This window comes from Leptonychotes weddellii, chromosome 8, assembly GCF_054177405.1.
Source record: "Leptonychotes weddellii isolate Sample4059 chromosome 8, ASM5417740v2, whole genome shotgun sequence".
NCBI classification, from domain to species: Eukaryota; Metazoa; Chordata; class Mammalia; order Carnivora; family Phocidae; genus Leptonychotes; species Leptonychotes weddellii.
Window position 1 is genome coordinate 82,631,021 of NC_138376.1, and position 26,527 is coordinate 82,657,547.

At 42.5% G+C, this 26,527-nt stretch overlaps 1 protein-coding gene across 1 annotated transcript in view; it reads left to right on the forward strand.

The window, feature by feature from the left end:
• The first annotated feature begins 4,225 nt into the window (after positions 1-4,225).
• Positions 4,226-26,527, forward strand: part of ARMC2 (armadillo repeat containing 2) — a 104,272-nt gene continuing 81,970 nt past the window's right edge. Inside the window, exons 1-4 of the mRNA XM_081828760.1 lie at positions 4,226-4,454; positions 12,887-13,147; positions 13,625-13,697; positions 22,645-22,816. Coding sequence (XP_081684886.1) covers positions 12,930-13,147; positions 13,625-13,697; positions 22,645-22,816 — 463 coding nt within the window. The 5' untranslated portion in view covers positions 4,226-4,454; positions 12,887-12,929. The remainder of the gene's footprint in view (positions 4,455-12,886; positions 13,148-13,624; positions 13,698-22,644; positions 22,817-26,527) is intronic.

Consider the following 26,527-nt stretch of genomic DNA (forward strand, 5'->3'; position numbering starts at 1 on the left):
TCCCAGACATGCTCACTTAGAAAGGTCTCACAGGTGAGGCTGACCAAAAAAAAAGAAAATAGCCAGTTTCTGATTGTCTCAATAGGTCTCTTCCAACATAGAAGAGGGACCTCGGCAGTTGTTTAAGATGAGGCAATTCAGAGTTAAGACTCCTACTGACTCAATCCCTGAAAACTAGAACCCTCTCCCCTCCAACGAAATACCAAGTAGTCAGAGATTCTGTAATAAACTGGTAATTAAATGAACCCCCATTCATTAGCATCCCTAGCAACAATTTGACTTGACTGCTCCTGGGAGCGTGGCCTGGGGTGGTGGGGCTGCTGTGGTGGGGATAATGTGCTTAAAGGCAAAGTAATACTTCAGATGCACTGGTAAAGGCTGAGCCCCATTAAATAGAGAATTTTCATGTACTTTTTTTCAGCTGGTAAGTTTTAAGACCATTCTACAGTCTTGTATCTATGAAGTTCCATGAAGTTAGTTAATTTTCATTGCATTGTAAATTTCCACCAAGTTGCATTTTAATGTATTGGTACCTTGAAATTTGTATGCAGACACTGTGTAGGCTATCAATTTGATGAACTCCTCACAGACATTATGTGATAAATATAATTAAAGCACCGAGATTCCATATTGACAAAAGCAGAAAGTGTCTTGAAGTGAATGTTGGAATTCTAAATCGGTGATTTTTATTCCATGCCAGAAGCAATTTTTTTTTCCTCTGTGAGTCCATCTCTGTTATGGTCATAAAAATCATTGAGGGAATTGTGAGCATTATTTATTTAACATCATCTTCTCAAAAATATATCTAATATATAAACCCAGATCAGCTTACAGATATTAAACATGAGATGTGTGTGGTATAGACTGTAATATAAACTATAAAATCCCCTGGTAGTATGTGGATAAAACCATCTATGAGTTCAACATTTTGTTGCATTTTTCCATCTTAGAGTGTGTAATTCTCATCTTAACTCAAAACCCAAAAGTGCAGCAGGCATTTTCAAGTGACTGTAAAGATTCTCAAGTCCCTCTTGATCCCTGTAGCCCCACATAGGATGTAGTCTGAGATAAGTGAAAGGAGAAAATGAAGGGCATATCTTAACAGTTTCAGCAGCCTAGGAAGTACCTCTCAATGCTGTGAATGAGAGGCCTCAGCCTGAAAAACTGTATTTACCCATGTACAATGGCAGGTGGCACTTGGGACTTGGGCAGCAAAAACACCAGGTCTCACATCACTTTACTAGCTCTGTGACTGTGGGCAGATCACTTACCCTCTGTGAACCTCAGTTTTTTCCACTTTCAAATTGGGATAACAATCCCTGAACTAATCACCTCTCAGGCTAGTTGTAAACTGCAAATAAAACAGTGAAAATGAAATGCTCCAAATGGAAGCAATTTGGAAATTATAAAGTGCTTTATAAATGTCAGATGCTTACAATTAATATTTTGTTTTCCTCCTTACTCTTTCTAAGGTATAAAAAATAGCAATTTTGTTTCTAAAATAATTCCACTTACAAATTTCATTATGTCAAATTCTGTTAAATAGTCATCAGGTAAGCATGGAGGAATAGCCAAGTCAGGATAATAGGCCATTGCTATGATAGGCTCAATATTTTCTTGTGTCGTGTCTTTCAGTAATGTAAGCTGGGCAGATTTATTGCTTTAAATAATTGCTTCCTATAATTCTGCCCTTGTCACTCTTTTCAATTGTTCTAATTTGCCTGGCAGACATTTCCTAGCCAACTGAGTTGGCTAGCTTCCGGTTCCAGTAGTGAGCTTACTTGTCTATTTTAGACCAAGACCCTGGGTGCAAGACCATAGTTAGTAATTGGCTGCACAATAGCTTTTTAAACTGCAGTTTCAGCTGAGATGGTAAGTGAGTAATCATCAGTTCCAAAGTGAAGGCGAGGCAAAGTCTCCTTAGGGCAAGTTACAAAGAAATATACAGACTCCCTGGACCAAAGGGTCCAGGCTGAGGCTAAAAAGTGAGAAGTCAGAGAATGCAGGGGCAAAATGGGTGAGGAAGTTTCTTTGGAGAGGAGTGTGGGGATGCCACACCCTTCATCTCAAATCCAGTGAGAGGCCTTCCCAGAGGAGCCTGCCAGAGACTGTAGTTAGGTAGTCCAGAGGACTGGAGTTCGCCTCACTCTGGGAAAGCTAAAGCTCCATCCTGTGACAGGATGGGGGGGCACGGTGGGTGGGGAGTGCCGCACTGGGATGGGCCTGCATTCTCACAGTCACTAGGGAAAGAGATGTCTGTGGGGTTGTTTTTTTTTTTTTTTGACAAGGTATGGCACCATCTTGGGACCCATCTAAAGGGGCTGGAGTAAACCCTGGATTTCTAGGGTCAGAGAAGGAGTTATAAACAAGCAGAGGAATAGCTCAGCATTCACCTGAAGAGTCCCCTGGAAAGAAGTCTTCATTAATAGGAAATGCTGAAGAACCCAGGAGGGCTCCATATGGGCTGCTTTAACTATAGCCCAGGCAGGGTAAGCTCAAAGCTATTCAAATCCAGGAAGAAGTGCTCCATCTCCTGGCTTCTTTTCTCCCCACTTCCTGCCCACCTCCACCCAGGGTGGGTCCTAAAGTGGCCTCTAGTGAATGGGGGAGTGCTGAGCCTAAACCAACTGCATCCCTGCTGGGCAAGTTATCTGGAGACCTGAGAACAGGAGAGGGGGATGAAGTCTTATTTTCAAGTAAAGTTTGATGCATTTGTTTATATCTTGTATCCAACATTATAATTTTGGAATGAAGCTGCGGTTGGATTTAGTTACTATAGGACTATCAGTTACCTAAAAATGAGCAGAAAATACATGGACTCTACCCAACTTTCCATCTAGGGGCAGGGAAAGACAACCAACACTGAATATACCTGAAAACAGCTGTGAGAGACTAAAATTAAGTTGCATTTTAATCACATCTCACAAGTTGTGAATTCAAAATATTAGTTATGTTTTTATATTAAATGGGCAAAGTTCCCTTTGCATAATGGAGTCCAGTGGCCAGTAAAAGGGACTTGATGTGATGACATGTTGACTCAGTGGAAAAAATTTCAACCTGGAAGAACACAAATGCTTTGTTTCAGGCCTTAAAATGACCCAATCAACTAATGAGTATGTCCTCTTGGATACTTTGAAGAATACTTACATTCCTTTAGTTTAGGTTAGTATCATTTCCCACCTAACATGTTGGCTTACACATAATATGTGCTCAAAAGTATTTTCAATTTAATCATTCTTTACAAGATACTTAGCACTAAGGCATGTGGCATTTTTTATGTTGACAACAACACTTCAGTTGAAAAATCCCTATATTTATAAAACGTGGTATAAACTTGAATGGAGTGTGATTATGGTTTCACTCAGTGAAATCACACTGTAAAGTGCTGCTGAATGGTCTAATAGGAGAGAAAGGAATTTAAACCGGAAATACATAAACGTTTTTGTTGTTGTTGTTGTTGTTTTTGCCAATCAACTGTGATGGCGCAGTAAGTACAAAAAATGTTTGCCCATGGGAAGCCTAGATTGAATCTACCACTGTCATTCATTACACTTCGGACCCCTGTTTTGTCCCCTGTGAATGGGGATGCCAGGCTTGCTACCGCACAGTGGTAGGGACACTTAAAAAGAAAATATACAATAAAATACCCTTTGTAAACTCTAAAGTGCTGCACCCGTCCAAGGGCTTAAAAACAGCCAACAGTTTAACATTCATTCATTGCCACGTGCATAGCGCTTTATATCTATTTTCTCATTCAGTCTTTGCCGCAACTACAAGACCTAGCTAGGTACTACTAATTATCTCCATTTTACAAATGAGGGAACTAAGAGGTTAAGACAACTAGTTCAAGGCTATACAGGCTGTAACTTGAATCAGCAAATCCTTCAGCCTTCAGCAAATCCTTCAGAATAAGCTGCCATCCTGTTTATTGTTATTTAATAGAGGTGCTGAGATCTCGTAGACTCTCAACAAATAGGGTTCGGTAAGCTGCTAATTTAAAAGGGAGCTCCGCCCCACACCTGTCTTCTAAGCGGTTCCCTCGCACTCCCCGCCTCCAGCCCTCGCCTAGGATCCTCCCCGCACCCCGCCTGCTCGCCTGCCCGCCCGCTCCTGGCCTTAGCGTTCCTACGCATGCGCTTGGGGGACCGGCGCAGGCCCAGTGGCCCGGCGCGCCGGGAAACCTCCCCGTCTCTCCTCTCCCGGCCCCGCCCCGCCCCGCCTCGCCCCGCCCCGCCCCGCCCCGCCCTGCCGCTCCTTCGCGGCTGCGGCTGCCTCGGGAAAGCTAAAGGATGAGCTGAACCTCCGCAGCTGTTACTGTCACCAGCGCTAATCACAGCGGCTTTGGGTCTGGCCGGAAGCCCCCTTTCCTGCGCCCAGTCCCAGCTCATTTCCTGTCCCGCTCCGCCCGCCCAGCAGCGACCTGGCTCTGCAGGCAGGCGGCCCAGGCGCCCGGGGTAGGTAGTTTGTGTACGGTTACCATGGAGACGCTGGCCGGCCCGGCTGAGCGGGCGGGCTAGGGGGCTGGCAGGAGGGTGGGCTGGCAGGCAGAGTGACCGCGCTGCTGTGCTGTGTCCTGGCCTGAACCTGTGGAGGAGGGGGCATTGCCGGGAGCGGGGAAGCCTCTGTCCGCACGGGAGGTGAGGCGTCCCCCGCCGGGTCACCGGGGACCTCTCCTGCTGTCGTCCGCCTTTCTGCCCCCAGAAGGGTGCATGCTCTCGGCGTCGGGCCGCGGCTGTCCTTATTTCTGTACACTGAGCGTTTAGTCAAGTGCGTGGAGCCTAACAGAAGCTTGGAAATATTTACTGAATGAAAGTGGTATACCAAAGGGCTTTGTCTAGGCAGACAGCGACCTCGCCACGGTCACACAGATTGTACCTGGGCTCTTTTAGGCAACAGATAGGGAGGGCCCCAATAAATAAATAAAGGTAACAGTATACATTAAAATACATCATATGGGTGGCTCGGTTGGTTGAGCGACTGCCTTCGGCTCAGGTCATGATCCTGGAGTCCCGGGATCGAGTCCCGCATCGCGCTCCCTGCTCGGCGGTGAGTCTGCTTCTCCCTCTGACCCTCCTCCCTCTCATGCTCTCTGTCTCTCATTCTCTCTGTCTCAAATAAATAAATAAAATCTTTAAAAAAAAAATACATCATATGTACATATAATGCCTTTTATCGTCCGTTCCCATGACTATCACAGCGGCTCTTCCATCCCACTCTAATTTAGAATTATTTTAACGTGGTAGAAAAGCAAGAAGCGCTTTATTTGTATCCTATTTTGTGAATCTATGAAACTCTGATTAGTTGTTGATTTGGCATACCTGATATTCAATAAAATACCTAATAAAAATTATTTTTCACAAAAAAACACCTTCCATTTAAATTTAACTTACAAAATTTACGGAAACACTAAACAAACGTCATTCCCTTTCATTTGCAATTTCTTTTTTTCTTTTTTTTTTTAAAGATTTTTATTTATTTATTTGAGAGAGAGAGAATGAGAGAGAGCACATGAGAGGGGGGAGGGTCAGCGGGAGAAGCAGACTCCCCGCGGAGCAGGGAGCCCGATGCGGGACTCAATCCAGGGACTCCAGGATCGTGACCCGAGCCGAAGGCAGCCGCTTAACCAACTGAGTCACCCAGGCGCCCTCTTTTTTTATTTTTAAGATTTTATTTATTTGACAGAGAGAGACACAGCAAGAGAGGGAACACAAGCAGGGGGAATGGGAGAGGGAGAAGCAGGCTTCCAGACGAGCAGGGAGCCCCATGCGGGGCTCGATCCCAGGAGGCTGGGATCATGACCTGAGCTGAAGGCAGACGCTTAACGACTGAGCCACCGAGATGCCCCACAATTTCTTTTTTAAAATGCAGTTTTTTATTCATGGGAGAATTTTTATTGTATCCTTTTATGACATAGTCAGGCACTTTTTCTTAAGGGCCAGATGCTAAAGCACTTTACATGAATTATGTTATTTAATTATCAGAACAATCCTATAAGGCAATTATGGCCATCCCTATTTTACAGATGAGGAAACTGAAGCTTAGAGGCATACAATCCTTGCCAACGTCACACAGCTGTGAATTGCCAAGAGGGTATATGAACCTCTACTCCAGCAATGCATTTAACCACTGCCTCTTTGGGTGCTCATGTTAACAGAAAGGTTTTTCAAAATTGTGGAAAGGGTCTTGAGTGCAGATGGCCCCAACTCACAATGGTTCAGCTTAAAATTTTTCAACTTTACTGTTGGTGAGGAAGCAGTATATATTTAGTAGAAACCATACTTTGAATTTTTATCTTTTCCCGGGCTAGCCATAGGCTCTATGATACTCCCTGGTGATGCTGGGTAGTGGCAGCCACTTACTATGATACACTCACAACCATTCTGTATTTTTATTTTTAAATTTTTTTTAATTTAAAGATTTTATGCATTTATTTGAGAGAGAGAGTGCGAGCATTCACCAAGTGGGGGAGGGGCAGAGGGGGAAGCAGACTCCTCTGGGGGGGGTGCTCCATCCCAGGACCCCAGGATCAGGACCTGAGCAGAAGGCAGCCACTTAACCGACTGAGCCACCCAGGTGTCCCCCAGCCATTCTGGTTTTTACGTTAGCACAGTATTCGATAAATTACACGAGATACGTACTCAACGCTCATTATAACGTTAGATGATTTTGTCCAACTGTGGGCTAATGTAAGTATTCTGAGCACGTTTAAGTTAGGCTATGTTATACTATGATGTTCAGTAGGTTAGGTGGATTGAATGCATTTTCGACTTAATGATATTTTCAATTTAGGATGGGTTTTTCAGGATGTAACCCTATCATAAGTTGAGGAAGATCTGTATTTGATTTGCAGGGAATAGAGGGTGGAGATGGTCAGCCTTTCCCTTGTTGCAAAATATCTTTAAAGAGCAGTGCTGCATTTAGCAGGGAGACTGGTTCAGTAACTATTAGCAGCAAAGAGAAAGACAGGTCTTGATAATTGGATACAAATGTTTACAAATTCAGGTAACTTAGCAGCAAAGAGAAAGACAGGTCTTGATAATTGGATACAAATTTTTACAAATTCAGGTAACTATTAGCAGCAAAGAGAAAGACAGGTCTTGATAATTAGATACAAATTTTTACAAATGAGGACTCTGAAATTTTCCCCCAATGAGTAAGAAATATTTTGTTAAAAATGAAGATCTCCAGTTTCAGATTTTCTACTGCTGGTGATGGTCATCCTCTAGAGGTCCTGTGGACATCATAAACTCAGGACAGTGATGCAAGGCAGCTCATAGCCTTTTTCTTCTTTCCCTTCAAAGTCTACTTCTCCTGTTTTCTTTTAAAAGGTCTCCGGGCCTTCTGACCTCCCCCTCCAGGTTTGCATAAAGTATCACCTCTGGCTTCTTGCTGTCCTCTCAGCTGCTAAATCTTGTTGGTTCTTCTGCTCTTGTTGCCCCTCACTTGTTCTCATCTCTCTTCTTACCTCTGTTTCACCTTTACTCCTTCATTACAGGCTTTCAATGCCTCATTCACAGATCACACTGTTAAATCAAGTCTTACTCCCTGCCAGGCAACTTGCAGTGAAGGCAAGAAAGGAAAAGGGAGCTGAATTTGATCTCATATTACCACTTGGCATCAAGAATCAAATGCCATTTGACAGGGTGCCCTGCTGACTCAGTAGAGCATGCAGTGCTTGATCTCAGGGTCATGAGTTCAAGCCCCACACTGGGCTTGGAACCTACTTTAAAAAAAAAAAAAAAAAAAAGAATCAGATGCCATTGAAATAAAGTCCCATAGGCCTTCCTAATCCACTGTAACAAATGTCTCCAATGAAAGAAGCCATATTGCCTTCAGCTTGATATTGCTTAGCTCAGATCTGTATTGGAAAATGGAGTTCAGGGGCACCTGGGTGACTCTTGATTTCAGCTCAGGTCATGATCTCAGGGTTGTGAAACGGAGCCCCAAGTCAGGTTCCGAGCTCAGCGGGGAGTCTGCTTGAGATTCTCTCTCTCCCTTTGTCCCTTTCCCCTGCTCATGGGTGCTCTCTCTCTCTCAAAATAAATAAGTCTTGAAAAGGGAGAGAGAGGAAATGGAGTTCAGCGATTCAACAAATGTGGACCTTCAGCCATGCCTCACATAGGGAACCGTGGCTCAGAGTCAGGTGAAGCAGCACCAGGGGTGTAGGGGGAGGGTGTACTGACAGAGGCCAACTGGTGACCTTGTAGATTATGGAGGAGGAGCACCTAACTGAGGCTGGAGGACAGGGAGAGGCATATCCAGGAATACTTCCTTGAGGACCTCTAAGAATTAGTTGACTGATTACATAAGAACTACCTGATTTAGATATTAAGATACCTCGAAGTAGAAGATCCCCTTTTGCAGTGTTTAATAAATAGAAGAACTACCTGATTTTGTCCCTTCCAGTCTTTTCCCTCCTTCCCATCCTGCCCACTCCTGCCAGATCACATCATGCCTCCAAATCTATTAATTGCTCACCAGCTTTTTGTGTTTCTTGACCTGCCATTCAGTTCTCTCTCTGGTCCAACTCCAATCTGTATTTCCAGAGCTCATTCTTCTCCAGCACACAGCCCATATGTTCTTGGCACTCTGCCTCGGCTCACTCATTGACTTCGCTTGAAATTCCTTCTCTACTCTAGACCTAATGTCAGCCACATGCTTCAAATTCAGCCCATTTTTCAGAACCCAGCTCAAGCATCACCTCCTCCAAGAAGTCTCCTTGACACCTTCTCCCAATCAGAAATCCCTTCCTTTTTTTTTTTTTTTTGTAACCACATGGGAGTTATTTCAGTGTTTTTCATTGCCCCCCTCAGTTCCTAGCTTGTATTAAAATCATTTGGGTACAAGTAGAGTTGACATTCAGCGGGTACACCCCAAGAAAGCTGCTCCAGGTATGAAAATATTGGCATGTGTCTGTATTGGTGCATAAATAGCTGCAGCCCAAGGCCTCTTACGGCCCTGCCTCCTTCCACCCCATCTCATGAGTAGTAGCTTGAATGTCGTGTCTGGGCACATGTCACAGCTTCTGTGCTATTGTCTAAGACTTCATCCTTCACAAAACTGTTGTAGGGCTTCACTGAGATGATGTACTTGAGACTGCTGAGCATAGTGCTTGGTATGAAGGCAAATGTTTAACTAGCATTGGTGGTCCCTCTTGCCTGAGAGTGAAGACAGTATTTATTCCTGTGTTCCCAGAGACCCGAGGGCTTTGCACATAGGAAACAGTTAAGCCATACTAGCTCAGTGGATTTGTTCCAGTTGTCAAGAGAGTTTTTGTAAAGTTAAAATTTCTTTATAAAATAAAAGTTAAAATAGTGATACTATTGTGTCATGGTTCAGGCGTACTTTACTATAAACAGACAAGCTTTCAAACTCTGAGTGATTGTTTAAGTTGGCAAAAATCCTCTATAATAAGAATTTGTAATTTAACAAAGGAAAAAATCCTTCCCTCGCCCCTAAAAACATGCTTCTAACTCAGTTCACTTGTGTCACTGAAAATTTCCATATTTGATTTAGTTCATGACATATTAATATTGATATAATAATAATAATAGATTAACTGCAGATCTTACATTATTGAAACTGCTTCTCACAATGTAACTGTTAAGGTTTGGGAGAAAGAGAAAGGAAGGAGAGAGAAAGTTGTTTTAGAATTTGTGGTAAAAATTTATGAACAAAAAGATTTTTAAGCCCATTCTTCTACAGTATTTCCACCAATATTTGATCAATCTAAATTCCTGTGTGCCCAAATAAAGTACAGAATTGTTAGCACTCAACTTGAGTAAATATTCCTGCTTCATTACTCCATGAAAGAGTATCGTTTTCCATGCAAACTAAAACACAGGCTCTCAGTCAGGAATGATGGTCCATTATTGTTCATCCAAAGCACTTTCTCTAATCTTTTTTAGGTTTGCCAGATCACCTTTGACATTGCTAGACTTCTTAGTGCTATGTGGGGCCAAAGGAATCACAAACCTGATTTGGGCTCTGGGAGAAACCTATTCATTGTGTAGGAACTTCTCACTAAGTGGTATACCTTCTTACTGCAGTGGGCCTTTTAAAAACAAACAAGCAAACAAAACTGATATGGCCACTTGAGTTAGTTGTGATGGGACTGAATTTACATAATGATGCATCCAAAAATAATACAGGTATCCCCTTCTTTCTGAAGGTTCGTGTTATATCACTTTGCTTTTATGCGAGACCTGCAATAGCTCTGTCTTATAAAAGCAAAAGTCCTCTTCAGATTTCTTGGTGAGTGAAAACAAGTTATTAATGTAGGTCTCGCATAAGAGCAAAGTGGCAGGGGCGCCTGGGTGGCTGTGGTTAAGCACCTGCCTTCAGCTCAGGTCAGGATCCCAGGGTCCTGGGATCGAGCCCCACATTGGGCTCCCTGCTCGGCGGGAAGCCTGCTTCTCCCTCTCCCGCTCCCCCTGCTGTGTCCCCTCTCTCGCTGTCTCTGTCAAAAAAATAAATTAAAAAAATAATTAAAAAAAATAAAAGCAAAGTGGGGGGATACCGTGCTCTTCACACCATTTTGGCTTATCAGAGTTTTAATAGGAATGCTCAGCTTTTAGATGGCAGGGGAAACCTGCATATATAGCTCTACAAAAAACACTTTATACATATTTTAAAAAATTAGCCTTGACTATTTTAAAAATAAACAGCCAGTCATATCAGAAGCACTAGAAGTAAAATGTACTTGACCTGTCATAGGGTTTTTTTTTTTGAAGATTTTATTTATTTATTTATTTGAGAGAGAGAGAGAGAGAGAGAAACAGTGTGAGAGGGGAGAGGGTCAGAGGGAGAAGCAGGCTCCCCGCTGAGCCGGGAGCCCGATGTGGAACTCGATCCCAGGACTCCGGGATCATGACCTGAGCCAAAGGCAGGCCTGTCATAGTTTTTGTTAGTTGTATTAATGTACATGATTTTTGGAGACCTTGCTTAAATTCCAAATCCTGTATCAAAAATTCCTAGAAAGAAAATACCTAGAATAGGACTGCTTATCGAGTAATTTTTTACTGTTTTACCTCACCTGGCCTTTCCATATGAAAGGAATAGCATAAAAACCTGCAACTCATATTGGTTTTAACATTTAAAAAATTTTAAATTAAAAAATGTGCTCCAAAGGCTAGTTTTTTAAAGTATTAGTCCTTCTCTGTAAATATTTATCTGTGCTGGCCAATCAAGTATTATGACTGACCAAAAATAATCATGTACATGACCAATTTTCAAAAATAATAAAGTACATTTAACATTTAAAAAAAAGAAAAGAAAGGAATAGCATATCATTTGTAGTTTTCATCATACTCTTTACCTCAAAAACTTTTAGGGTAAGGCCTGGGTAGAACTAAACAAATGTTCTTGTTGTCTGTTGTTATATAACAACTTAATGTATAGAATCATAATATAGTAAATCCTCTTTACTTGTCTAAGGAATCATCTGTTGATTCCACTTATGGAAATGAAGTCTTTTTAGTTTCCTTGGGCATATGTCACAAAAAAATGTTTCTTTTTTGCAAAAGTTATTCTAAAATTAGGCACTGAAATATAGGAAAAATTTCCAGGCCTCTTTCTCCTTAGAGATATAATATTTTCAGGGATCTGGGTTGTTGTTGTTTTTTTAATGAACACCTAATACCATATAGTAATGAGAATTATGTTTTCTAAATCTGGACTGTTTTCAAATTTAGAGCTATAGAGGTGTCCTGCCAAGTTAACCAGGTGTCCCTGGGGACACACCAGCATTTAAGAAGAATCTGCCTTCTCATGGCCCTTGCACATGACTTTAACTGAGAAAGCTAGCCTGGGAAAGAATATTTGATGTTGATATTTGATATTTATTCATCTAGGACACTATCTCACATGGAAGGTGATTTGAATCCATTCATTCAAATACATCATGGGTAAATGTGGGGCTGAACCTTTCCCTGAGTTTACAAACTACATTTATAAAAGCAAAAATAGCTTGGAAATAGGCCCCATCTATCTAAATCTAACCTTAACCTCGCAGTTTGTGTGTAGGACTATAGAGGGAAAAAAGGGAAAATTTAGTTAAAATTTTAACAGAACCCCTCAGTGGTTTTTTTTTTTATAGATTGGAGAATACGAGATGATTTTCTCTTCCTCGTCTGTCCTCTTTCATGATTTATCCTCTTTCTCTCCAGGTTCAGCTTTCATCCTGGCTCTCTTCCCTGTACATCATTTCCCTTGAGTGCATGTATTCCCATAGGCATAACTGTGCACATCAACCTATATTTTTGAAAGCTTTTCTTCCACCCTGATCTTCTAACTGTAACTGCCTGGTAGATTTTTAATTAAAAATTGTTTGTGAGGGGCGCCTGGGTGGCTCAGTCGGTTAAGCATCTGCCTTCGGCTCGGGTCATGATCCCAGGGTCCTGGGATCGAGCCCCGCATCGGGCTCCCTGCTCCGCAGGAAGCCTGCTTCTCTCTTTCTCACTCCCCCTGCTTGTGTTCCCTCTCTTGCTGTGTCTGTCTGTCAAATAAATAAATAAAATCTTTTTTAAAAAAATAAAAATTTTTTGTGACAGTGCACCTGGGTGGCTCAGTCAGTTAAGCGACAGACTCTTGATTTCAGCTCAGGTCATGATCTCAGGGTTGTAAGATCAAGCCCCACATCGGGCTCCACGCTCAGTGCAGAGTTGGCTTGGGATTCTCTCCCTTTTCCTCTCCCTCGGCCCCCACCCCCCGCTCACAGGCTCTTTCTCTCTCTCAAATAAGTAATAAATTAAAAATCTTTAAAAAAAATTGTGACTTTTTCTAGTTTAATATAGAGGAATGGCTTAAGCATATGTAGATGGGTTTAAGCACTCTTTTCTAAACTCCTGGATGAAAATAGTTAATATTTTGTACCATATATTTGCAGCGTGTGGTGTCTACCTGAAGAACATTTTACGTTAAAAGGAAAGATGCTATCTCCAAATGATAAAAAGTTAGAAAAGCTGGATCCATTTTATCGACCTTCTATGTCCAAGCAGAAGACCAGTGCAGAGATCATAAGTGAAGCACGAAATGCTTTAAGAACAGTTGGGACCCAAAGACCATTTACACCACGGGAAGACCAAAGAAAACTATTCGGGCCTGCATCTTCAAGAACACTGGAAAATAGACCTCCTTCTTCCTTCAGGTAATGACATTTCTCTTGCTTGTACACTTGGATATGTAAGCCACCAAATGACATTTTCCCTTAATTCTAGTTATGAATAGTTGTTTTTTTAAGTTTGATGTCTGCTAATTACACCTCTTGTATCTATTCAAGATTCCTAAAGATAAGTCCAGACCTTGGGTTCAAGAAGTTGCTTTGGTTTGAAATGGTGAATAGTGGTTGTCATACCAACTCTATGAAGTGATATGAACAGAGCTTTTTAAAAAAATCACTATATACATTTCTTCTTTTCATTATTCAGTATTTTTTAATTCCCCTAAAAGCAATGAAAAAAATTAATAAAATGTTTTAAGCACTATGATTTTTTTTAAATTTGCTTCTTCCTCAAGGCTTATGCATTAAATGCTTTTACTTGTTTTGGGGCTAGAGTTAACTAACATATACTAGAAATAAATGATTCTTCACAAACTAATATTTCTGTTCCATCTCCTCTGCTAGCCTCCATGCATCCAGTTTTGAGTCATCTGATTCCAGGCCCATCTCTGGTGCTCGTCTCAGTCCGCTAGAGCTTGTGAGTACTTTATATTACCATAAATGCTGTGAAATGGAATTGGCCCAACATACTGGGAATCAGTACCTATATATGCTAAGAAAATGATCATATAGACTTAAGCATACTGATAATTTAATACAAAAACAATTTCTTTTATATTTTTTCAAATTTAATGTTTTGAATCTAATGAAACACTTCTATTATTTTCCTATAATGTAATAATAAGAATATCAGAAATAGTAACCTGGCAAACAGAAAGTTTTACATTTTTTGTTTTTCACAATTTTTTAAATTATGCGTATGTTATTTTATTTTTAATAGTAACATATACAAATAAATTATATATGTATGTACATAAAGAGTCAAAGGTTTGTTACCCAGAACACTCCAGGGGTCTCCTGTCCCCTTACTCTTCATTCTACCCTTACCAATGACTCTCACTTTAAACTCTTTTGGCAACTTCTTTTGGTATTTACATCCAAAATTTTAAATAACAGTGTCTTATTCCTCTTTGACTTATGAGTTTGAGGAATTATCTAATGACTTCTCACTAAGGAAGATGAAGATTTAACTCTTGTCTGTCCTCCCACACATCCTCACAACACATTCATCCTTTTTGTCCCCACTGCTGTTCCCAATATAGATATATCATAATTTTGGTTAGATCCCTTTTCTCTGACTATGATTATACAAATCCTGTTTACAACTGAGTCTTGAACTAATGATGATTACTTCTCCTTCCTCACACCACTTTTTGTTTTCCCTGGTGTTAATAATTGCCTTGCTTTTGTGTCTTGTATTATTACCATTTCAACTCCAAACTCTTCCCCAGGGATCTAAATCTCCTTCACATATTCAGGTACATGAGGTATTCTGTTGATTCATCTTTTTGGAGAACTTTCCCCACTTTCTCCCAAACCATTTACCCTTGGTACTTGCACACAGCTTGCTTCTCCCCCTTGTGATGGCTTTCCTGTCTCCTGTATCCCAAGTTTTTCTCTTTCTTGATTTACTTTTGGAGTACTTCCTCCAGTAGCTTCTAGAGAAAGGGTTTATGGGAAGTACTTTATTTGAGACCTTGATTGCTATTTTTTCTCTCTAGAAGTTTGTAGGATTTTTCTTTGTTTCCAGTGTTCTGACATTTCATGATAATGCACCTTTGTGATAGTTCTTTTTCATCCATTGTGCTAGGCACTTTCAATGAAATCTCATGCCCTTCAACTCTGGGAAATATCCTTGAATTATTTTGGTGTGTCTTCCCCTCTTTGGTCTGTTTGCTCTTTCTGGAATTTATTATTCCAATATGTAGGAGTCCCTGGACTGGTACTTCAGTTTTCTTTTCTTTTTTAAATTTTTATTTCCCATCTTTTTTTGGAAGACATTTTGTCTTCTAATCCTTTTATTGAGTTATTTTCATTTCTGCTACTGTATTTTTAAATTATTTAATTATTTTTAATTTCCTAAAAGCTTTTTCCCTGCTCTAAGTTATCTTTTATCATATATACTATTCTTGTGTTTCATGGTTATAGCATCTTGTCTGAGTATATTGATGATAATTTTGATTTTTGAATTATTTCCTTCTTCCTTTAAAATCTCTGTTGCTCTTTGTGAATGTGTGTGTGTGTGTGTGAATGTGTGTGTGTGTGTGTGTGTGTGGTTTAAACAACAGAAATTTATTTTCTCACAGTTCTGAAGAGTAGAAGTTGAAGATCAAGGGGGCATTAGGGTTTATTTCTATTGAGGCCTTTCTCCTTGGCTTGTAGATGGCCATCTTCTCCTGAGTCTTTACATGGTCTTCCCTCTGTGTCTCTGTTGCATTTTAATGTTTATTTTGGTTTCTCTTTTTCATTTCAGAGGCTCTCCTCTGATAGCCCATGCTGCTAGTTTGGCTGCTCTTATTTGAAAGTAGAAGCATGTGGAATAGATTGGTCAACCCATAGGTGATACCTACCCACATCAGGGAGGACTAGCTGGGCTGTGTTGTTTGTGAAACCCCAGTAGTAGTATCTTTAGGGATTAGCAGTGTCTTTAGGGATTTCCCTGTGGCTAGTTAATTCTCTAAAGAAGTATCTTCTAAGCTCTTGCCTAGAGGATAAATGCTGGTTGCTAACTTCCAAGAACCAGCTGGAGGAAGAAGGTAGGAATACCTAGCATTCAGTAGGTAAATATTCAGTTAATATCTATATTTATCATAAGTACCCTGACACTTACCTCTGCATGGTTAGCCTGATTCAGAGCCCTCTGTTTTACCTTCTATATGGAGCAAATCTCCCAACCATGTAGCGTGACTACATGGAGCTGGGAGGGAAGGAGCTACACAGACTTTCAGCCAATCCTTGTTATTTTAGTCTCTTCCCCTTGTAGCTCTGCTGCCACAAGTACCTCGTGACTTTCATGGAATGGGGGGTGTTAGTCAAGCTGTTTCTTGATTTTTATTACCGTATATATGTGTGCTTATTTCTGTGTGTGTGTGTGCACGTTTGTTTTTGATGAACGATTTGAAAGTAAGTTGCAGATCTTTTAAGACTTCATGCATAAAAATTTAAGTGTGCATCTTATATGAACAAGGACAATCTCCTACATCACCACCATATTATCATCAGAGCTCAGAAAATTAACATTACTTGGTTATATCATCTAATGTACAGTCCATGTTCAAATGACCCCAGTTGTCTCAAAATGTATCTTATATTCTTGAACTACTCAACAAAATGCCGCCATGAGGAAGGTTATGCTTGTTCTCATATTGTAGATGGCAAAAATAAGGTTCCAATGTAGTAAGCATGGACCAATGTGCAATAAACACTTTGCCAGCCATTGTTGACACATAGTTTCTTACACTTGCAATCTTGGAAACCACTTGGGTTTTGAGCCAGCTACAGGAGGGCCCCTGGTTTAGAAGCCCAATGGGTCTACCTTGTTGTAGAGTGGCTCTCTGTGTTATGATTCTGGCATTTGACCCCCTTGAATTGTTTTTAATATTCTGTAGTTTGGGGAGATTCACTCAGTTTGGGCCTATTCTAGCCTAAAAATCTCTAGTTCTAGAGTTAACCTAGTCAAAGCCAGTGCTTGTCAAACTGGTACAGTTTTTGGGCTGCAGGATTAGGTATTAGGCAGAGTAATATTGACATTTGCCTCTGTTTATGGTCATTTTAATTATATTTCTTTACTGCAGAATGGTTAGGTGCTATGTGCAAAGTAAAAGTAGACCCAGTAACCCATGTTGAGTAAAATAACTCCTTTAGTTTGAACTCCTTTTGTTATAGGAGATTATGTAAGGGTCTTAAGTATATATTTCATTTTAAACCGTAACTAAAGTTTGGAGTCCCCAGTCAAAAAATTCTGAAAGTGAACTTATACTACCTGCCCCTCCACCTTCTTTCCTCTTTTCCCTTTCACCTTTGAGAGAACCGTCTGACTCCGAGAACCACTGTCCTGGCAAAGGAGGGAGATTAAGGGAAGGAGGAGTGCAGGAAGAGGGATTGGGAACAAGGAGACAGCTGGAGGCTGGGACTGGGGTATCTCCTAGTTAAGGGGCTCATTTGCTGAAAGAATTTGCGAAGACCTAAGGGACTGAACTTCAGCACTTTCTGGCTCTGGGTTACTTTCTCAGGCGAGTTTGCCTTTTAATAATTCCTCAGCTAGCAGCCATTCAAGGAAGAGGGACCAAGAAAGCAGCCCATTCAGCTCAGCTCTTTGAGCTTTTATGTTTTCCCCTCTCCCCATTTCGACCCCTCCAGCCACCCACCCCCGGGTCCGGACTGTGCTCCTCCCCCACCCCCATACCCTCTAGCAGGTGGTGGGCTGCCTCCCCTCAGGGGTGCCCTGGCCCCTGACCGCTCGGGCCTCGGCTGCCTGGCCTGACTGGCTGGGCAAGGTCCCCATGAGCTCCTGTAATCCTGCCAGACAGGAGGGAAACATGTATACCTACTTGCTATATCGGTGTGGCCCTGTACATCTGTTTTCTTTTGTAGCAGCTCCCCACCTTCCCACGACAGTTCTGACACATGGAGCTGTTGTTGGGTGGCAGTCGTTATTTCTGTTTTCATTCTGCTACCCTGGTTAACTGGTGTTCAGATTTATATACACAGGAACAGCTGCTCTCTTACTTTGGGTTGTATGAAGTAGGAAAAGAGATGTGACCCTGCAAATAAATAGGACGTTTTTGTCTTTCATCATTATTTGTGTCAAACAGAATTCTCCCTGTGTTTCCTAAACCTACAAAGTCTAGTTGTTTAGGCCCCAAGTATTTTTATTAAACTTTTTATTGACATGCCGAAGAGACACAGATATGAGAGTGCAGCTTGATAAATTTACACAAACTCACCTCACTCTGTAATCAGCATTCAAAAAGAAAAAGTAGATTATTACCAGCACCCCAGAAGTTGCCTCCCCAGGGTGACTACTGTCTTGATCTCACAGCATAGATTAGGGTTTTTTAAATTGTATTTATTTATTTTAGAGATAGCGAGCAGGGAGAGGAGTGGAGGGAGAGGGACAAGCAGACTCCACGCTGAGCTCAGGGCCTGACAGGGGGCTTGATCCCACGACCCTGAGATCATGACCTGAGCCGAAATCAAAGAGTCAGACGCTCAAGCAACTGAGCCACCCAGGCACCCCCAGCATAGATTAGTTTGAGCCACTTTTTTAAATTTTACAGGAACCAAGCTCCAAGTATTTGACAAGTAAAATAATATATTTTTAAAAGAAAGGGACTTGGAATCCCATATATACCTTGGGGATAGGGGAAATCCAGGGTAAGAGAAAGCAGAATGAGAATGTCAAAGCAGTGTTTTTTTTTTCTGTCACTATTCCTGAATGGGAACATTGCCGCAGTGAGTCACATGCTTAGAATGACAGAGGAGCCCAGCATACCTGTGGAGAAAATCATAGTAGTAGAGATGCACATACAATTGCCACATCCAAAGGTTATGTGCTTGTAGGAATTTTTTTTTTAAACAGCTTTAGTAAGGTATAATTGATACACAATTGTCTGACTCAGGGTTTTCCAGAAAAAAAGAACCAGTAGTCAGATAAATACATACATACTTATATACAGATATATAGAAAGAGATTTATTTTGAGGGATTGCCTCACATGATTAGGGGGGCTGAGAAGTCCCCGGGTCTGCGGTCTGCAAGCCGGAGGCCTAGGAAAACCAGGCCTGAAAAGCTATGGGAGAGAAAGTAGCAGGTAGCTGGTAGTGTGAGTCCCTGTCTGAATGTGAAGGCTTGAGAACCAGAAGCACCAGTGTCTAAGGGGAAAAAATGGATGTTTCGGCCGAAGCAGAGAAGGCAAAAACACTCTTCCTCACTTGCACGAATTTTTAATATTTGCTTTCTAACTTCCAAAAGGTCTTTTAGTATGTGTGTGTGTGTGTGTGTGTGTGTGTGTGTGTGTGTTCTGTTGCTCTACAAAAGAAATCCTAGCAACTTTCTGAGGTGGGCTGTGGCCGACTCCCCTTCCCATAGAATAGGGGAGACTCCGCCTTTCTGTCTTGTGACCCAGAGGAACCATGTCAAAAACTGGTCAAGGCCCACCATGCTGGGGTAAGAGTCAAGGCCAGGCAGATTCTTTAAATGTTCTAGGAATTTTATCTTGTTCGATTGGGTTGTTCTATGAGAACAGTCTTTCATTCTTCCACAGACTCCAGCGGTTTTATCAGCCAGAACAGATCCTACAATCTGACTTTCCCAGTGTCCTTAATTATACTCGAGTCGCTGGTTAGTGTCATGGCACACAAAACGAGGGAGGTGAGGTCCTCAAGGGAAAATTTCAACGTCCTTGCAATGTTCTCTGAGTTCGAAAATGAAGTGAATCTTATAAGAAAAAAGTTTTTACTGTTTTGCTGCATAAAAGCCAATTTGCTCCTCAAAGTGGAAGAACGTGTTGTAGAAGCTGGCAGGATGGAAATTGATAGCTTGTTTAGCAGTTTTCCCTTGAAGAACTAAAAATGCTTACATGTATTACTTTATACTTTTTACGTAGTCCAGTGAGATACGTGTTTAAATGGAATAAATAATTTTTGTTAAGGACAGGAGTCACATGGGACTTATTTTTCATTATATAAACAATGACAGATTTTGCACTTGGAAAATAATGTGTTTTATCAAGGAGCAGTTAAGGGGTTTTATCTTGCCATCCAGAGATAATTGGGTTATTTTCTTTTGGGTAAAAATTAACTTTGCACATGTTCCCTTTTTATAAGATCTTTTACTTAATACCCAAAACATTTATAATGGTTAGGGCATCTATAAAAGAAGCCATTTGCTTTATTCACATTATTATTATTTGGCAGACTTTTCAATCTTTGTTTCAAGATTCAAGGTACCTGCAGAGTACAGGCATTCTGAGATCAGACAACCTCATATGTACATTTAATACTGAGATTATCCTTATGTATTTCATCTTTCATAACTATAACTAAAGTGCTTGTTTTCCTGTGTTATACTCTTACCTTTTTTGTTACCAATAGTTTCATGGTCTAAGTCACATTCTTATGAATATTTTGCAACAAGGTAGGGAGACTAAAAAGTAAAGGGACTATTAAGTAAATATAGCATAATTTATGCAGACAAGTGAGTGTTGTCTCCTTCAGAAGAGACCCCTCTGAATTCAAAACCTTTTTTCCAGTAAGGTTGTGTCAGAGGCTAGGGTCTTGGCTTTTTTTTTTTTAAGATTTTATTTATTTGAGAGAGAGAGAGAGAGAACAGGCATGTGCGCATGAGCGGGGGGAGGGACAGAGGAATTGAGAGCAGCAGACTCCCCTCTGAGCAGGGAGCCTGACCTGGGGCTCAATCCAGGACCCTGGGATCATGACCTGAGCCGAAGGCAGATGCTCAACTGACTGAGCCACCCAGGCGCCCCTAAGGGTCTTGACTTTTGACACTTAAAAGTAACTTGGAAACAAATCTGTTAAATAAAGGGTAAAGGGAGCTAGCATTTCTCGAGCCTCCATAACAGGAGTTTTACGGATGTCAATGTCCCTGCAAGAAGGAGACTATCTCCATTTGATAGCTGGGCAAGTTCAGAGAAGTAAATGGCCTGCCCACGTTCACATAACTAGAAATGGATTACACTCCAGTTGGATTTGATCCCAGAGTCATTTACTCTTCCCCTATATTAGGCTGATTATTTTATTTACCCTTTTTCTGTGTTTAGAAAAATGTATCTCTAAAGTCATTAAGCTAATTTTTTTCTGTCTGGTTTATGGATTGATTCATATGAAATGAACAAGAGGATACAAGAAATATTTTGAAAAATATCATTATTAAAATAAGCAACTGCTTAGAAGGAGAACTCTAATATGTTCTATGTTCTATTAATGAATATGAGAAAATGAATGTTTGAAATTATGTGTTATATATGATACATAACCACACCCTCACCCATTTTTCCAAATCGTCTTACTTGAATTGCACACTGGATTTCTTTTTTTTTTTTTTTTTAAAGATTTTATTTATTTATTTGACAGAGAGATAGCGAGAGCAGGAACACAAGCAGGGGGAGAGGGAGAGGGAGAAGCAGGCTTCCCGCTGAGCAGGGAACCCGATGTGGGGGTCGATCCCAGGACCCTGGGATCATGACCTGAGCTGAAGGCAGACGCTTAACGACTGAGCCACCCAGGCGCCCTCACACTGGATTTCTAAAAAATGTGTTGATTTACCTATTAGATTGAAAGTCACTCATTCACATATTATGTAAGTGATTTTAGGAACTTTAACTCGATTATTTTGGTTAGAGAGCTAAAAGCACCTGCTGCCATAAAGTTACTCTTTCATAAACAGATAATCATGTTAAAGTTGGAGGGAGGAAGGGTGGATCACTAAGCAACACCAAAAGTGGGAGTTTAGGTCCCTGTGAGTTTCTGGCCCTGGGTTGGATGCTACCATCTGGAGGTGAGACTACAGGGTGCTCTGGGTGGCATAGTGCCCAGTGCTTCGGTGCTGATATTTTTTAAAGTCTTTAAGGAACTGGAATTTTGCCAGTAATGTTCATTTTCTAAGGGTATCAGCATGGAATTCTTGAGATGTAGAAAATAAAACATTTTTTAAAAGATTTTATTTATTAAGAGAGTGAGAAAGAGAGCACAAGTGGGGGGCGGGGAGCAGAGGGAGAGGGAGAAGCAGACTCCCCGCTGAGCAGGGAGCCTAAAGTGGGGCTTGATCCAAGGACCCCAGGATCATGACCTGGGCAGAAGGCAGCCATTTAACCAACTGAGCCACCCAGACACCCCAAAACATTTTTTAAAGATTTTATATTATTCATTTGAGAGAGAGAGAGTGGGGGGGGACAGAGAGAGAGAGAGAGAGAGATAAGCAGACTCCCCAGTGAGCGTGGAGCCCAGTGTAGGGCTTCACACAGGGCTCCACACGGGGCTCGATTCCAGGACCCTGAGATCAAGACCTGAACCACCCAGGCGCCACGAAAATAAAACATTTTTATATTGTAATTCCAAGACAACTTCCTGTTCTTATGTTTTAGACTTTATAATCTAAATTATTCAAGAATTTTTATATTCTTAAAAAAATACTTTTGTGGAGTCCAAAATATGTAAAGATAGTACTTATATTCCACATACTTCTTGGCATATACAGGTGCTCAGTGTTATCTGAGCTGGCAAGAACACAAAAATTTACAAAACATTTTGACTATATTATATCAAATTTTACAGTCTCATACAGATATCTATTTCCTAGCATGGATAAATTGTTTTTTCAAACATGCTAAGCATGGTAATAGAGTATTTAAATTGATATTTTTATTATTTTAAAATATATATTTTATATATATATCTATCCGACATTAAGTAAAATGGGCCAGCGCGATGTAGAATCAGGTGGCCAGGACGAAGCCGAGCAGCAAGCCCTGTGTTCATCTGGAAGTGTCAGCACCAGCTCCACGGGGGTGAGTCTTATTTGAGACGTGGAAACTCTTGCCAATCATTTGAAAAATCTCTTTCCAGAAACCGAAAGCTCCAGCATCTCCCACCACGGAGGAGGATCCTTACCTTGCCTTTCCCAAACCCCCAGTGGACCCTGTGAAGATCAGAAGAATAAGCAGTGCTCGGTCTCGCTTATTCAGGGCGGCCTCCCAGGGGGCCCTGCTGCCTGACAGGACCCTGCCTCTCGCTGAGTGTAAGGCTGGGTCACATCCTTTGAAATCTGGGGGCGGGCATTGTTTTTTTGAATTGGCACACAAAAGCTATTTTTACATGATTTTTTTTTTTCAAACCCCACAGGAGTTTTACATTAACTAACGGTTAGTGAATATTGTGCAAACCTGGTTAAGAAACAGTGTTCATATATTTTTCTGGGCATTTATGAAGAATACCTAGATAGCACAGTTTTTTTTTTTTTTTAAAGATTTTATTTATTTGAGAGAGAGAGACACAGCGAGAGAGGGAACACAAGCAGGGGGAGCGGGAGAGGGAGAAGCAGGCTTCCCGCGGAGCAGGGAGCCCGATGCGGGGCTTGATCCCAGGACCCTGGGATCATGACCTGAGCCGAAGGCAGATGCTTAAGAACTGAGCCACCCAGGTGCCCCAGCACAGTTTGTTTTTTTTTAAAGTTACTTGGTAGGAAAAGAATATTTAGGGTAAGTGTTTTCTAATGAAGGGGTTCACCTGTATTGGAAATAAATGATTTTTAAATCAGTGTTCAAACAGCTGTTAATTTCATTAGGCACATTTAAGATTCATACGATGTGTGCTAAGCTTGAGGTCTTTGAAAACACCTTTCCAATCCCATGTGACAATGTAAGCTAAAGTTGAATGGGGCTTTTCCAGTTCTTTTCCACAGAATTGCTAGTGGGTATCTAAACCTGGAAACAGAGAAGCTACAAACCTCAAGTTCTAAGGTGTGCCCCAACCATTGGAATCACCCCTGTCCAGAGTATACTAAGAGTTTTTCAAATTCTGTAGGAAATGACCTATTATTGAGATGGCAATCAATTTAGTGGATCACCAGCATTAAAAAAAATGAAGTAGGAAAGAATGGAAAACATCAGGGCATATAGCAGACAATAAGGTTAAGTATTGCTTCAAAGAGACCTTACTGTGGTCATAGACATGTGTATTTGAGGTCATATTACCAATTTATTATGTATTTATATTAAACTATATTGTGAATTTATTATTATTCTGTGTAGTCAAAAAGTTGGAACACCACTTTACCAGGGGCTGACCGAACTGGCCCTCCTTCAGTCAGTAAGGATTGAGGAAGAAGGGTAAGTTTACAGTCACAGAGAGATTATCCGAAGATGGATCCCAAAAGTTACAAGCCACCGCCTGAGGATCCTACTTACTTGACATACAAGTGTTTCCTTTTAGTCACCAACATTTAAATGTAGAAGATCTCATGGAAGAATCCAGATTTATGACTTTTTGTGGAAAATTGGAAGATCTGACAACACTGGGCCCCCATTCCATGGAGCACCCACCCCCCGTTAGCCCAGGGTATGAGCTGCAGTTCCCTATGTCTCCCCAGACCGCTTTCCTCATTTCCTGGTGCCTCAGATCCCTCGTGATCCCTGACGTAGCCGAGGAGGTAGAATCAAGAAGAAAGGAAGAGACAAAGAGGCAATACAGGGTGGGCAGATCACACCATAACGGATGCTGTCGTGGGATGTATGATTAGGCAACTTGCTTTACCTTGATGTCCCAGTTTGTTTCTTTTCTAACAGTCAATCAGATATTTACTGAGCCCCTTCTAAGAGCCAGGCACCACCCTAGGCCCACAGGGTCTTGCCCTCAAACAGATTGTGAGGGGAGATAGACAGTAAACAGGAAACCAAGGAACTAAGATAATTTGGGTTCCAACGAGGGCTATGAAGAAGATAAGCAAGATGTTGGGCTGGAGAATGTCCGCGGCAGGAGTACTCTGTGTGACCTCAGGTGGCACCGGAATGTGTCCTTGAGGAGGTGGCCCCTGAGTTGAAATGTGACTGAGAAGAAGGCAGCCATGTAGAAAGCTGTGGACAACGTGCCCGCACTGAGGGGACAGCAGGGCCCGGAGATGGGAGGAAGGTCACTCAGGTGGTGGATGACCCGGAGGCCAGTGTGGCTGGAAGATGGTTAACCCCGGGGACATGGAGGGAGCTGAGGCCACAGCCCAGCAGGGCCAGGCTGGGGGAAATGGCCCGGACTCTATGCTACCTGCCCTGAAAAGCCAGGGACTCAAGAAAGGGACTGACCTCATCTGACTTAAGTTTCTCAACCAAAGCTGCACATTAGAATCACCTGAGGAACTTTTCAAACGTTCCAGCACTGGGGACCCAGTCAGACCAATTAAATCAGAAAGGATTGGCAATTGAAGGAGCAAAGTCCTTGCCAACATAAGAGGGATGGGATCTGGACCCAGCGTCGGGGGTGAGGTCAGACCTCGCTAGGAACAGTGTCACTCCTTATAAACGGGGATGGCCGAGCTGGTGAGAGGGTACCATTGTTTGCTGGATGTTTGGCTTCTGAGCCTGAATGCTGCATACGCGTTTCCTGGATTTAACTCTTAGCTCTCCGGTGAGAGTCCTGCTATGTACTGAGCTGTTCATGGCTCCATGCGGGTGACTGAGGGGACGCATCTTGCTTCCCTCATGGCTTTGCGCCTTCCCTCCTGGGCCCCCGGCCCTTGTCCGTGCACCCACCGCACAGCGGTGCTCTGGGGAGGTGCCATCTGCGGCCGCCATTTCCCAGCACTGAGGCCATCCTCACGCCTCCCGGGGGTGGGAAGCGTGCCTTCGCTGCCGTTCTTGTACCCCCCCTGTTTGCAGGTGCCCATGCCTCCTCATCCCCGAGGTCTGGGTCCGCACTCAGGAAACAATGGCAGTAAAAAGTCATTGTCGTTTTAAAAGCCCCCATTGCCCCCATTGCAACGATATATTTTAACGCTCCAGCCTTGGAATCATTATTTGTGCAGGGGCTCCCTGGGCTTTGCTCCGGGGTCCCTGTTGTCTAGCAGAGGTCTCTTGGGGTGGGTGACTGGGTGACTGAGGCTGTAAAGGCAGCTGAGCTTGGAGACAGAGGGTGCGCCCGGCCTTCGACGTGAAGTGAAGTCAAGTCGTTTGTGGCGGACTGCCACAGGCAGGGCGGGGGGTGTGGTGGCAGCTTTGGAATTCCCGATTTAAGAATGAAAGGGGAAGAGATGTGTGTCGCCACGTTCGGAGGACCGGCAGTGTGATGGCTCTGCGTTCAAACAGGCCTCTTGGCCGGAGGCGGCAGTGTTGCTAAGGCCGCCGGGTCGCTCAAGCTGGACAGGCACCGCAGGCTCCGCCTTCTCACCGTCCCTGCCCGCTGTGCCTTCGCAGAGCCCTCGCCAGGCTCCCTAAATGGGCTTCCTAAGCGTCTCCTGGCTCTGCCTGTTCCTTTCCCACCACTGCTGCCCTGCCGTCAGCACCCCTCGCCTCGTGCCTGGTCTCCTAGGGCCCCTGCCTGGCTCCACCCTCAGCTCACTGAGGACCCTGCTCTGCCGGAGCAGCCCGAAGAGCCTGGAGAAACCAAGCTGCCAACTGCACAGGGCTGTGAGCGGCAGCCTCATCCCCTTATCCCAGTGGACGGACAAAAATGATTACTGTCTGTGTGTGCCATATGGGACAAGGGGACAGGAGGCAAATACAAATCGGATTGCCTCATCTTCTTGCTGAAAACCCTTCGGAGGGCTCCCTATGCCTGAAGGAGTGTTTGCCTAACTGAGTCCCCGCTTTCCCTTGGAAGAGGGGTTCAGCGCTCAAATGAGTCTGCCTGCTTCCTTCCCCTCGTGGAGAGTCCCAGTGCACACGGGTCTATTTGAGGGCTGGTAAAGATGCCTATTTAATCTTAATTCAACCCAGCATTTTATAAAGGTATTCGACTGGGG